Source organism: Artibeus jamaicensis, unplaced genomic scaffold, assembly GCF_021234435.1.
Source record: "Artibeus jamaicensis isolate MK-2021 breed Jamaican fruit bat unplaced genomic scaffold, CSHL_Jam_final contig_332, whole genome shotgun sequence".
Lineage (NCBI taxonomy): Eukaryota > Metazoa > Chordata > Mammalia > Chiroptera > Phyllostomidae > Artibeus > Artibeus jamaicensis.
The window spans coordinates 24,366,749-24,378,974 of record NW_026521788.1 but is presented as its reverse complement, the minus strand read 5'-3'; the positions used below and the strand labels follow the sequence as shown (position 1 = coordinate 24,378,974).

The 12,226-nt window shown below is 41.9% G+C and overlaps 2 protein-coding genes across 5 annotated transcripts in view; both read right to left on the bottom strand.

Moving 5' to 3' along the window:
• The window catches only part of OIT3 (oncoprotein induced transcript 3), a 32,692-nt gene extending 29,296 nt beyond the window's left edge, over positions 1-3,396 (bottom strand). For 2 of the 3 annotated variants that reach the window (XM_037130562.2, XM_053664013.1), the window contains exon 1: positions 3,231-3,396. In XM_037130562.2, coding sequence (XP_036986457.2) covers positions 3,231-3,291 — 61 coding nt within the window. In that variant the 5' untranslated portion in view covers positions 3,292-3,396. Of the gene's footprint in view, positions 1-1,134; positions 1,372-3,230 lie in introns of those variants that run through there. The other variant, XM_037130563.2, reaches the window with a different exon arrangement.
• A 5,740-nt stretch (positions 3,397-9,136) lies between these two features.
• MCU (mitochondrial calcium uniporter) overlaps positions 9,137-12,226 on the bottom strand; it is a 217,004-nt gene continuing 213,914 nt past the window's right edge. For both annotated transcript variants that reach the window (XM_037130504.2, XM_037130505.2), the window contains one exon: positions 9,137-11,042. In XM_037130504.2, coding sequence (XP_036986399.2) covers positions 10,965-11,042 — 78 coding nt within the window. In that variant the 3' untranslated portion in view covers positions 9,137-10,964. The remainder of the gene's footprint in view (positions 11,043-12,226) is intronic.

Below are 12,226 nucleotides of genomic sequence, written 5' to 3'. Positions count from 1 at the left end.
AAGACAGTCTCAGAGTGAGTATGTGCCAACAGCTCATTGAAAATATCGCGAACTTTGTATATTCGCAACTGGCCAGGGCATCACTGTGTCTAATGGGGTGGAATTTTTCTGGTACGCATTCCTAGTGTGCACCCCGCAGGGACAAGCATCTCATCAAAAATATTTTAACGACTAACGACATCAGTATTCCCAACATTCTCCCTGCTTCCCTCAACTTCAGGAAAACATTGAATTAATGTAGGCACGTTGTCTGTATAAAGAAGCTATAAAACCAAGAAATTCCAGAAAGGAGCACTGGCCAGGGAGTGCCATCATCCTTACCCGTGTCAAGCTGACTGAACCGGCACTGCAGGCGGGGAACTCACACTAAGCCAGCACAGGCTGTGGGCAGGAGATTTGGTTTTAGCTGATAACGCACACTAATTAAATGCAGGTGGGGTGTGGTCACAGAGTCTAAGCTGTCTAGAAAGTATGTTGGATTTTTCCAGTCTACATTTCAAACTCAAGTTTACTCTCTACACTTCACCAGCGTGTAGAGGAGGGTGCAGCCTCCCGCCCGAGGCCCCAGAGAGCACGTGGCAGTTCGGGGCAGGAAATAAGTAGGGTGCTGCGCTTTCTGGAAACAACACACTTGCGGAGTTGCACTTGGCGGAGCAACCCTCTCCTTGAGAATGTCCCGGGGGCATCACAAGGATGCCCTAGATCAAAGCTCAGTGTCCCCAGGGGAAGGAATGTCCTCAGACAGACTCCTCTTCAAAGGGAAAAATTCCCTCATCTGCTCTCCCAGCTGTGGGTTTCCAGGGCGATTTCACAGGTGATTATAGATTCATTGAAATATTTGTTTGGTTCTTTTCCTTGGCTCTAACTTTATAAGAAATGGTTAGATACTCAACCATTTTAATGGCTTTTACAGAAATTCCCAAACTTCCCTCAATAACTGTTTCATGATTTATAATGTTTTTCCTTAAATTTAACTATAATTTCTTGTGCTGTCTGTTAAAAGTTCACTTCCTTTTCTGCTGTAGGGGAGATATGGAACAAACAGGACAAAGTTTCCTACTAATTCCTGTAAAAAATAATATATTTTTAAAGTTATTCCCCCCAATATTCCTAACATTAAATGTACCCACTCACCTCCACCCTCTTTTAAGGCAGTTAATTCAATCCTTTAGTGACCTGTTGACTCCCGTTTCCGGCCTCTCAGCGCGGAGCCCGGGACTCGGCATTGTGCGCGCGGCCTCCTAAACTGCTGACAGGCGCACGCGCCTCAGACGGGGGAGCTTCAGAGAGAACATCCCTGTGGTTTCTTTTCAAAGGTCGAGTCACGGGGCCTCGGCCTGACAGAGAACTCCTGTGCCTTTGCCAGGACCTCTGCCTGCCAGTTATCCAGCAGGCCGCCCTTCTGGGGTCCCCACACTGGGGACGCGGGGACTTCTGTGCACCCCAGGCTCCGCACCTCGTGGTGGCCAGGCGCGGGGGCCGAGGGTAATGTGAACATCCCAGCACTTTCGTCCCCGGGTTTGCAGAACCAGAATCCCCAGCCCTCCAGAGGGCTTGCCCTGGATGCTGCCCCTCCCACCGGGCTCAGTCCTGGACGCCCCTCTCTTCCCTTCCCTCTCCCCTCCCTGTCTTCTCTACTCTCCCACTCGGTTCCCCACTTCACCCCCCTCTTCTCCTTTGTCCCCTCTCTTCCCAGGGCAAGCATTCCCCTATCCCTCACTACAGACACCCGGAGTTACCCTTTTATCTTTCTTTGGGCCAAGAGTCACACCTCCTAGAAGGGCTGGGGGCGGAGCGAGGCGTGGGGCAGGGTGGGGGAGGGGAGGAAATCTGGGAAGGGAGCTCGCGTGTGATTGGCACGCACCGAAGGCCCCTTGGGGCGGCTGGAGGAAGAAAGGAGAGAGACTGGGAAAGTGAGGGAGGTTGAGGGGGGGACGACTTTTGCTTAGGAGACTATTGGTTAGTTGTGGGCAGCAGATGCTGGGTGATTAAATTTAACTCAATCCATGGCTGGTGTAGCTCAGTGGATTGAGTACGGGTTTATGAAGCAAAGGCTCACTGGTTCGATTCCCAGTCAGGGCACATTCCTGGGTTGCTGGCCAGGTCCCCAGTAGGGGACACATGAGAGGCAATCACACATTGATGTTTCTCCCACTCTTTCTCCTTCCCTTCCCTTCCCCTCTCTCTAAAAATAAATAAATAAAATATTAAAAAATAAAACCTTCACTCAAGCTTATCTTTTTTACATAGACTTAAAAACAGCTTTAGATTTAGAGGGTAATGGAGAAGATAGTACAAAGAGAGCCCATGTACCCTACACCTACTTTTCCCGGTTATGATCCATCATACACAGTACCTTTGCCACAATTAATGAACCATGTTGACACATTATTATTAACTTAAGTACACAGTTTATTTAGATATTCCTCATTTTACTGTCTTTGGCTCTGTTCCAGGATTTCATCCAGGATAAAACATTGCATTTAGTTTCATGTCCTTAGGGTCTCAAGCCCATTTCTAGTGTGTCTTAACAGCGCTAGAGCGGGGCCTGACTCAGGGTCAAGGAAAAACTGAGCTACTGGAGTCTGCCAAGGAGGAATGAGCTCTCCTCTCAACCTCCTCTCACCCTCTCCCAATTAGAACTTACACTCTATGGGAAAAGGGAGACATTTGTTAGTAACTGGAATGGAAACTTCAGCTTGTTGGCCAGTTTTGTGTCGGCCTGAGGAGGGAGACAGTGTAAGTCTCGCTCGGCCTGTGCACAAAGCCGTGCTCTCAGATGCGAAGACCAAGAAGTTTAATTGACCAGATCTGTGCCTTTCATGGAGCTATGGCTCGCAATTAGTCCCTTGGAAGCATTAAAGAAAAAAGCTCTATCCTCAACTCTAAACATCACCTTTTTTGCTCTTGAAGTTGTAACTATAAAAGTGCCTTAAATATAAAGAGGTTAGACTTCCTTTCACACATACCGTAAGCAACATTTAGCTAGTGGGAAGCTGCTAGAAATGGCTGATCCAAGGACATTTTGGCTGCCCAGGCAAGAGGCTAAGGGGACCATGAAACAAATTCTCTGAAAATACATCTTCATAGGTTATCAATGACTTTTATTACACTATTGTAGACCCAGTATTTCAGATACTAGAATATAGCTCTTAATAATCTGTACATAACAGCAATTTCACACAACAAAAAGTTCAGGATGCCGAGTGCGTGATGCTAGCTAGACTCACCCATCGGTGCTGCAGGCGTGATAGTGATGAGGAGGCCGGTGAGGAGCAGCAACTGAGGCATCCTTCTGGGTCAGCCACCAGAAGCAGACTGGACACTCCTCTTAATTTCAGTTTCCCTTTGTCCCCCTTCTTTCTCAGAGCACTTTTTAAAAGGCCTCAAGACTCTTGTGAGGAAAGCCTTTTCAGTGCTGGTTGGGGCTTTATCGGAGGAAAAGGATGAGTAAGATAAGGTGTCCATTGCTCTGGCCTTGACCCCACACAGAAGCACTGCTTTCCACTGTCGACAGGGTCACTTTATTGATATTTTTCTTTGGGGAAAAAATACTCACAACCCCTCATCCTCCTATTGTTTTCACTTGAGAATTCCTTGCCACGAGGCCTCCCGTATCTTAACCAGAAGGGAACTGTAAATGCACATCAAAATCTTACTTCGTGACTTCTAGGAATTGACTCCATGGTGCTGCAGCCATGCCGCTGCTGCGGTGAGAGGACCGGAGAAAGCCCAGTTGCTGGAGCTGGTCACTGAGAAATGCCTTGTTCAGAAGGTCAAGTAGTTTATAAGAGCGCACAAAAAGGTAGTGAGGATGGCTGTGGCATGGGGATGGTACTCTCTCATAGCAAGCTCCTAAGTCTTTTATGATGATCTTTGGTCTCAAAACATCTTAAAGAAATAGGTTTAACTTGTGTTTTTATCAATTTAAGCAACAATAAATATCTTAGGTTTTCGTGGTGCCTCTCTTCCCCCAATTTAAAATAGTTTAGTATTACTTATTTTATTAATTCTCACACTAAGCTAGGGGTAGGAACTTCAAATTAGGAACTGCTCCTTATTGACAACACTGGAAAGTAAGTGACACGTTTTACTAGAGTTTCATTTTTGGATAAAAAGGGAGGGAGAACATAGAGACCAGTACATAACATGCCCCAGACGTGGTCGTAGGAATTACAGACCTGAAGTTTGCTAGCTCCTGAGCATTCTACAGTGCGTGGTTTTGAGAACTGGCACACGCTCTTACTGAAGATGATGTTAAGGTGAGGAACAGAAAGAAGGGTAGGGAAAAGGTTTTTGTTTGTATGTTTTTAAGTCCTATATTAAACAAGGATCTGAATGAAACCAAAACTTTTGTCCCCTGATTTTACCTTGACCGGATGCTTTGGGCTTCTGTTATTCCTATACTTTTTCTCTTTCTTTCTTCCCCTGATAACCCAATTTCTAGTGACTGAGAAAGATGATGATTATTTTTAGGAAGCAGTCCTTAAACTTATCTTCATAATATTTTAGCACAATTTGTTTTACTATGCTAAGTGACAATCAAATTATTGTGGTGTCGTTTATCTAAGGGTTTCCGTTCAATTAAACATTAGGGCTTATGAAGGCTCAGATGCTGGCCGGTCACGGGTTTTCAAGAGGGAAAAGTGGTCCCTGCAAGCACAGAGTTCGATGGCTAGCAAGGGATTTCCAATGACATGAACTTGTAGGTACTTGATCACTAATGCTAGCAGAACACAGACCACCTGACCATTAGCAGAAGTTGCAATTTGATGTCAGCAGCTGACGATGACTCTGGGACAGAGGAGCTGTCTCAGCCTGGCAGTGCTGCGAAGTGTCAGAGTGCTCTTGACAGAAAACAACAAAACCCTGCAATTTCCTGTCCCGGAGAAGCCGTTTGTGTGGGCTGCAAATCAACAGAGGACGTGCGGGCAGATAAACCCCGATCTGCTGCCAGGATTGATTGCTTGAGTCAAGGACTTTCGGCAGATAGCCCTTTGGTCCTGTAAACAAGCATTCCCGGGATGGAAGGGTTTTTTTTTCTTATCCCATTTCTGTTTTCAGTCAACCTGCCTTAACTTTTTATGATGAAAATTTTTAAATATATACAAAGGTCATTCTTATTTCATTTATATATTGGTGTGCAGTTCTAACACACGAACCTTTCCATTTTCCATTATTGTAATATTATTGCTATGACTTTGAAAACTTAGTAATAATTCCTTCATATCTAATACCCATTCCATATTTAAATTTCCCCAATTATTAAAAAAATTTCTTTGTATTGTTGGTTTGAGTCAGTTGGGATTCAAACAGGAACCATACTCTTAAGTTTTTAAAATCTATAATGGTCCCCTACCCCCATTTGTTCCAGAATCCCAGTCATCTGTCCTATAGAATGTCTCATAATCTAGATATTGCTTCTTGTGGAGTCTTTTAGGCTCCCTTCTCCCATATCTGATGTTAATTTTTTCCTATTTTCTTATTTTTCTAAAGTATGTGCTATTAGAAATTAAAAACAAAAATATGGCCCTAGCTGGGTGGCTCAACTGGTTGGTGTGTCATCCCTTACACCAAAAGGTTGCTGGTTTGAATCCTGGTCAGGGCACATGCCTGGGTTGTGGGTTTGATCTCTAGTGGGGGCATATGCAGGAGGTAACCAATGTTTCTCTCTCTCTAAATCAATAAACATATCCTTCGGTGAAGATTAACTTAAAAAAACCTACACTGGTGATACTGAAAGAATTTAATGCACTAGAAGTGCTGGAAATGGATGTTAGGAGGTGGATGAAGCAATCTGTTCAAGATAGATCTGGGGGAGGGGGGGGAAGATCATCCATGGAAAATGAGATCCAAGGTTGAACCTCAGACAGGCACAAAGATGTGGGCAGAGGAAGAGGATGCTGCAAAAGAGACCGAAAAGTAGTCAGGTTTCTACAAGGAAATCCAGGAATAGTCACGGGCGCTGAGGGCAGCTTCAAGGAGGAGGAACTGCTCAGCGGAATGATCCATTTATAAAACATATATAAATGAAAATGTATAGAGTGGGTCATTGTATATTCAGTAGGCTACACTAAAATGAACCTGTATATTTATCCTAAGGAAGTAATGACGTAGCGTGTTTTGGAGACGAGGTGTTTGGACAGATGGAAGAGCAACAAACTGAAGTTTGTTGGCGGTGGTAAAAATGAATTGCAGCCCTTACTGATTCGGTGAAACTGAGTTGTAAAATCTAGTAAGTTCCACTTTTTTGTGAAATCTTTCCAGATACACTTTGAAATTTCAACCCATTTGTTCTTGTAGTCATACTATGCGCTTACCACGCTGTGCCCTGCCAAGGAAGATGCATTAGCATGTGAGGGTGACCTCTGTTCCTTCCATCAGCACACTCGCCATACTCACCAGTCCTCCAGTCACTTGCTCGCGTTTGATTGAAAAATTGAATGAGTTGTGACATAGCTGCTCTTTCTGTGTCTCAGTTTCCCTCTCTTTAAAGCACTGGTTTGACGAAGTCAATGGTTTGCATCAGAATCATCAGGAAGACTTGTTATTGTTGGCTCCCTTCTACTTTCTAATTCAGTAGGGACCAGAAAACGTGCGTTTTAAAGACAGAGATGCCAAGCTCCTGCTCCAGGGACCATACTCCCAGGATTCTTTTACTTTCCCAGTGCTACAGTCTGTGATCTCTTAGCAAAACTGCATTATCAACACTCACTATGGATTTAACACTCTCCATTATCTCCAATGAAAATTTACTGAAGCCTAACAGAATGTCATGGAATATGTAGACAGTATTTGTTGAATGTAAACAAGAGTTAACAGTTTCAATCTTCTATCTTTGTACACTATACATTTATCTTGGGGATACCTGTTAGGTTGCTGTAAGCTGCCAGGAGGGAGCACTATAGGTAGTTAAGGAGGCTCTTTTACATCTTATACCACACTAAATGCAGCCAGACACTTAATACATGCTATTTTTTCCTTCAATAAAATTATTGGGGGTAACATTGTTTAATCACTATGTAAATTTCAGGTATACGATTCCATAATATGTCTGTATTAGTGATGCTTAGTGATGTTGAGCATCTTTTTATATGCCTGTTGGCCATCTGTATGTCCTCTTTGGAGAAGTGTTTGTTTGGGCCCTTTGCCCATTTTTAATTGGGTTGTTTTTTTGACTTGTATGAATTACTTGTATATTTTGGACATTAGCCCCTTTTCAGAGGCATCGCTTGCAAGTATCTTCTCCCTTTTGTTTTGTTGATGGTTTCCTTTGTTGTGGAGAAGCTTTTTAGTTTGGTGTAGTTCCACTCATTTATTTTTGCTTTTATTTCTCTTGCATTTGGAGTCCAGTTCACAAAAAGCCCTAAGACCAGGTCCATAATTTAGTGCCTGTTTTCTTTTATGTATTTTACTGTTTTAAGTCTTATGTTCAAGACTTTAATCCATCTTAATTTTTGTGTGTGGTATCAGTTAGCAGTCTAGTTTCACTCTCTTGTATGTGGCTTTCTGATTTTTCTACCACCATTTATTGAAAAGGCTTCCCCTTTTTCCATTGTATGTTTGGCTGCTCAGTCAAAAATTAGTTGCCCATATATTTGTGGATTTATTTCTGGGTTCTTAATTCTATTCCACTGGACTGTGTCTGTTCTTCTTCCAATACTATGCTGTTTTGATTACTGTGGCTCTGTGGTATAATTTGAAGTCAAGGAGTGTGGTATTTATGACTTTGTTCTTCTTTCCTCAGGATTGCTTTGGCTACATAGTGGTTCAACACAAATTTGAGAATTTTTTCTTTGAAAAATGCCATTGGGATTTTGATACGGATTGCATTAAATCCGTTTATTGCTTTAGTTAATGTGGTAATTTTAACTCTGTTAATTCTAACCCATGAACGACATGGGAGTATCTTTCTACTTATCTGTATCTTCTGTTTTTTTTCAATAATGACTTGTAGTTTTCAGTGTATCTAGGTCCTTCACTTCAAGTTTATTCCTGGTACTTAAACTCTTTTTGTTTAAAGTGCAAATGGAATTGTTTTCCTTATTTCTTTTTCTGATGTTTCATTGTTGGTATATAGGAACACAACAGTTTTTTGTATGTTGATTTTATATCCTGCAACTTTATTGTTTTTAATAGTCTTTTGGTGGAGCCGTATAGAATCATGCCACTTGCAAACAGTGAGTTTAACTTCTTCATTCTCAATCTGGATCTCTTTTATTTCTTTTGTTGCCTGAGTGCTCTGGCTAGAACTTCCACTACTATGTTGCATCAATGTGGTGAGAGTGGGCACCCTTGTCACATTTCTGGTCTTAGAGGAAAAGCCTTTTCACCTTTATGATATTACCTGAAGGTTTGTCATAAATGGCCTTTATTATCTTGAGATACTTCCCTCCTATACCCATTTTGAGTGTTTTAATCATAAATGGCTGTTGGATCTTACCAAAAGCTTTTTCTGCATTTACTGATATGAGCACGATTTAAATCTTTTATTTAATATGTGTTTTTTTGATATGCCTTTGATGATCTAGGCAGTATGTGATATTTGCTTGTTTGATGATTATATATTTGATACAAATTCTTTTTAAAAAGATTTTATTTATTTTAGAGAAAGGGGAAGGGAGGGAGAAAGACGGAAACATCAATGTGTGGTTGCCTCTCGCATGCCCCCTACTGGGGACCTAGTCCACAACCCAGGCATGTGCCCTGACTGGGAATAGAACTGGCAAGCCTTTGGTTCACAGGCCAGCGCTCAATCCACTGAACCACACCAGCCAGGGGTTTAGGAGACCACATTAGGCAACGTGGTGGTCTGATATAACGGATACTTTTCCTGTGAATCAGGAACTAACGAAATTAGTCTCAGTGCTGCCACGGGCTTTGTCATGGTTATACAGGTCACCTACCCTTGGGTGGCTCTGGAAAAATAGGGAGATAGTGACCATCCAAGTTCAGGAAAAATTAATGAAATGCTTGCTTTAAAATATAAGTTCTAAGAACAAATCTTGATTTCAAAATGGTGTTTTTATAAAAATTAATTTTAGAAGTAAAAAGCTTCCCACCTAAAATCACAGGAAAGTAAGTTTTCTCTCTCTCGTTTTTTTTTGGTTTTGCCTTAAAGAATGAGATGCTATAGTTCAAAAATTGAATAACTATTTATTGTTCCAGAAGTTACATTGCTTTTTATACATATTTCATAAATGATACAGGATTTTACACATGTTCAATATTTTGCTATTTGTTTAAAGGACTTTTCTCCACATCCTCTCTCCCTCCCTTGCCTCCCACACACCCTGAAAGGACCTGCGCATTGCACTGTGCTATTCTTCTTAAAAACCCTGTGCACAAACAGGATAAATGGTTTAAAAATAATTCATACAACTTAACAAAAAATAAATGAAGGAAGAGGTTGCGACTGGGGGGGCAGGGGAAGGAAGTGGAGGAGGGGCTGGGAAGTGCAGACATGCATCCTTCACTCCATCATGCCAGTGGAACGGGTGGTGGCAGGAGCAGCAGCAGCAGCGATCCTGGCTGGCCTCAACCTCTGCAAGGCACCTGGAGTCTGGGTTTGTCATTAAAAATGTTTCTTTTTATACACAATGATTCCAAAGGAGAAAGAAAAAGGGAAATAGATTCCTTGCCACGATGAGGAGGGATGAATGGTGTGAAAGAAAAAAGCTAATTAGCTGTGTGGAAGCCCCAGCATCCTCTCCCTCCTGCCGCCACAGAAATGGAAAACAGGAGATTAGACAGGTTCCTTTGATTTTCAAGTGCACGTGTCATCTGGAAATATGGTAGAAAATATTTTGATAGAGTATAAGATTAAAGCTTCTTTCTCTCAATTTAAGAAAAAATTGGGTGAAGAAGGTAGGCTGAAAGAAGCCATAGAAATGTTTTCCTGTATAAAGATAAATTGCACCCTTTGAGATCCACACACTTAATTTACAACTCCCGAAGTTGTGGAGAGGGGGCTCACAAACAGTGTGGAAGTGTGTGTGTGTCCTTCCAGATTAACGAAGCCTCCGGATATGCTGTCACATAAGCAGATGAACAGTAATGAAATTTTCTGGTTCTGAAATGGCCACAAAGCCATGATTTTTAGCCAATTTGTAAACCTTACATCTTCCTGATTTAATACAGCTGAACCCGCCCCTCCAATTTGAGCTGTGGAGGGAGAGGGGACTGACTATCAATGGGAGAGTTAAAGGAGGGAAATTCTGCCTCCTCCCAAAGATTAATTAGTAGAAAACAAAACAAAACAAAACAAAACCTCATGCAGTATTGCCAATGATTTCTAGATACTGATCCAGAGCACTGGAACATACAGACATTTAAGAAGGTAATAAAGATAATCCAAAGTGTCCATCATCAGTCATAAGTTGGTTCCAATAATCACATGGATAAAATATAACCAACAGGTGTGGGTGGTCCGAAAAGGGGCAGGAGCAGGAGACTCCGGGTTCACTTTGTCGAGGCTACGTCCAATTTAAAATAAAAGCCAATGACATGGGACTCAGACTCTGTTTGCCACCCACACAGCTCGAGGATTTGCTTTTCTGTATATTTATTGACTCCTATGTCAAAAATAAGAAAAGTTAAATTAAAAAAATAGAGCAGAGTGGGGTGCTGGTGTGTTATTGTTTTGCTGACCTGCAAAGAAACTAACACCCCAGCATCATTTACTGTTTATGAATCCCTCAACTAGATATCATTTCATCCAGGAACTGAGATACTTGATTAAGACAATATTCACTAAGCCCTTGGAGCTTGTATTTCACAAAGCCTGATCCTCAGATTTTTACATTACTTTCTTCCCTAAGATCCTTGTTTTTGTTTTTTTTAGTTAAAGGTAAAAACCCTCCACCCCAACATGGCTCCCAGCTCCCACCTGCAATGTTTTAATTAAAAAGGCAATAGTTATAAACAAGTGTTCTTTCTGCCGGGGTTCAGAGGCTCTTTGCAGATCAATCTTTTTCACCAATTTGTCGGAGGGGCAGATGTACTTGTAATGGGTCTCTCAGTCTCTTAAGGTCCATTTCTGCCTAGAATAGAAATGAAAGGTGAGAAAAACTGGCTAGGGAAGCTTTCACTGACACTAGTATCTCCTAAGAAAAGGAAACTGTCTTCCCCCCACCACTACGCATCAGAGAAATCATCTCCATTACTCTCAAAATAAGAGTGTCTCGGTGGCAACGGGACCACACGGAGGAACCAACACCAAAGTCGGGCAGTTTCAGCTGTGAACAGAGCTCCAGCAAGTCTGTGCTATGTACAGGGGAGCACGTGATGCACCTCGGTGGTATTTTTCCAGAGAGAAGCCCTTTCACAAACCTTTGCTTGGAGCCAGAAATTTAATTTACGCTGCTTAAGACTTTTGTTATTTACTCAAGAGTCATTTAAGTTTTTCAATAGCTACTATGCAGCACCTTCAAAACTCACACTTGCTTGACCCTCACCGGGGAGAAGCTAGATTAATAGGCTTAAATTGGGACGGAAGCATCTGTATTCTTCACAGCTCCGAAGATGATTCTGTTGCATTCCCTCCCGCTGAGAACCACCATCCAGACCAACAGAAGCCATTAGTCCTCTCAGGCCAATGCAGGAAGATGGATTAATAAGCTTATTCAAAGCACAACCGCATCACCAAAGGCACACAGAAGGCAGAGAAGGTCCAGGGAGAAGCAACTACACATTTAAGAGGAGGGGAAAAGCTTCTGGAGATTTCTGAAAAATCTCCAAAGTCATAAAAGACTACAAAAAATAAGACGAGGACTTATTCGCCAAAAACTAATATATGAGGGTGAGGAAGGCACACTCAGAAATGTGAAAGAAGTAATGATTATGACAAATAAAATATTCCAATCTTTTAAAAAAGCATCCCGTAGTTCAATAAGCTCTCAGCCGCTCCTGGCTAAGATTCCTAGTAGTCTCTCTCTTACCTAGATTCTATTCTTGCTCCATTGCTACCACACATTTCAAGGTGAGAATCTTTGGGTCAATTATGGTAGAAAGATTTTAAAAGGCAAGTAAAAATAGACAACTTTAAAGAAACAAAATGAAAAAGTAAAAATAGGTCTAAAAATTTCAACACACTAGTATGAATAGATAGCTAGGACCCGACATTTTTTCATCTGCTGTGTTATGAAACTTCCTAGGTGTCCATGCTAAAATAGTCATTTTTACCAATTAAGGAATAATTTATATAGGAAGAAGAGTGTTGGGTCAT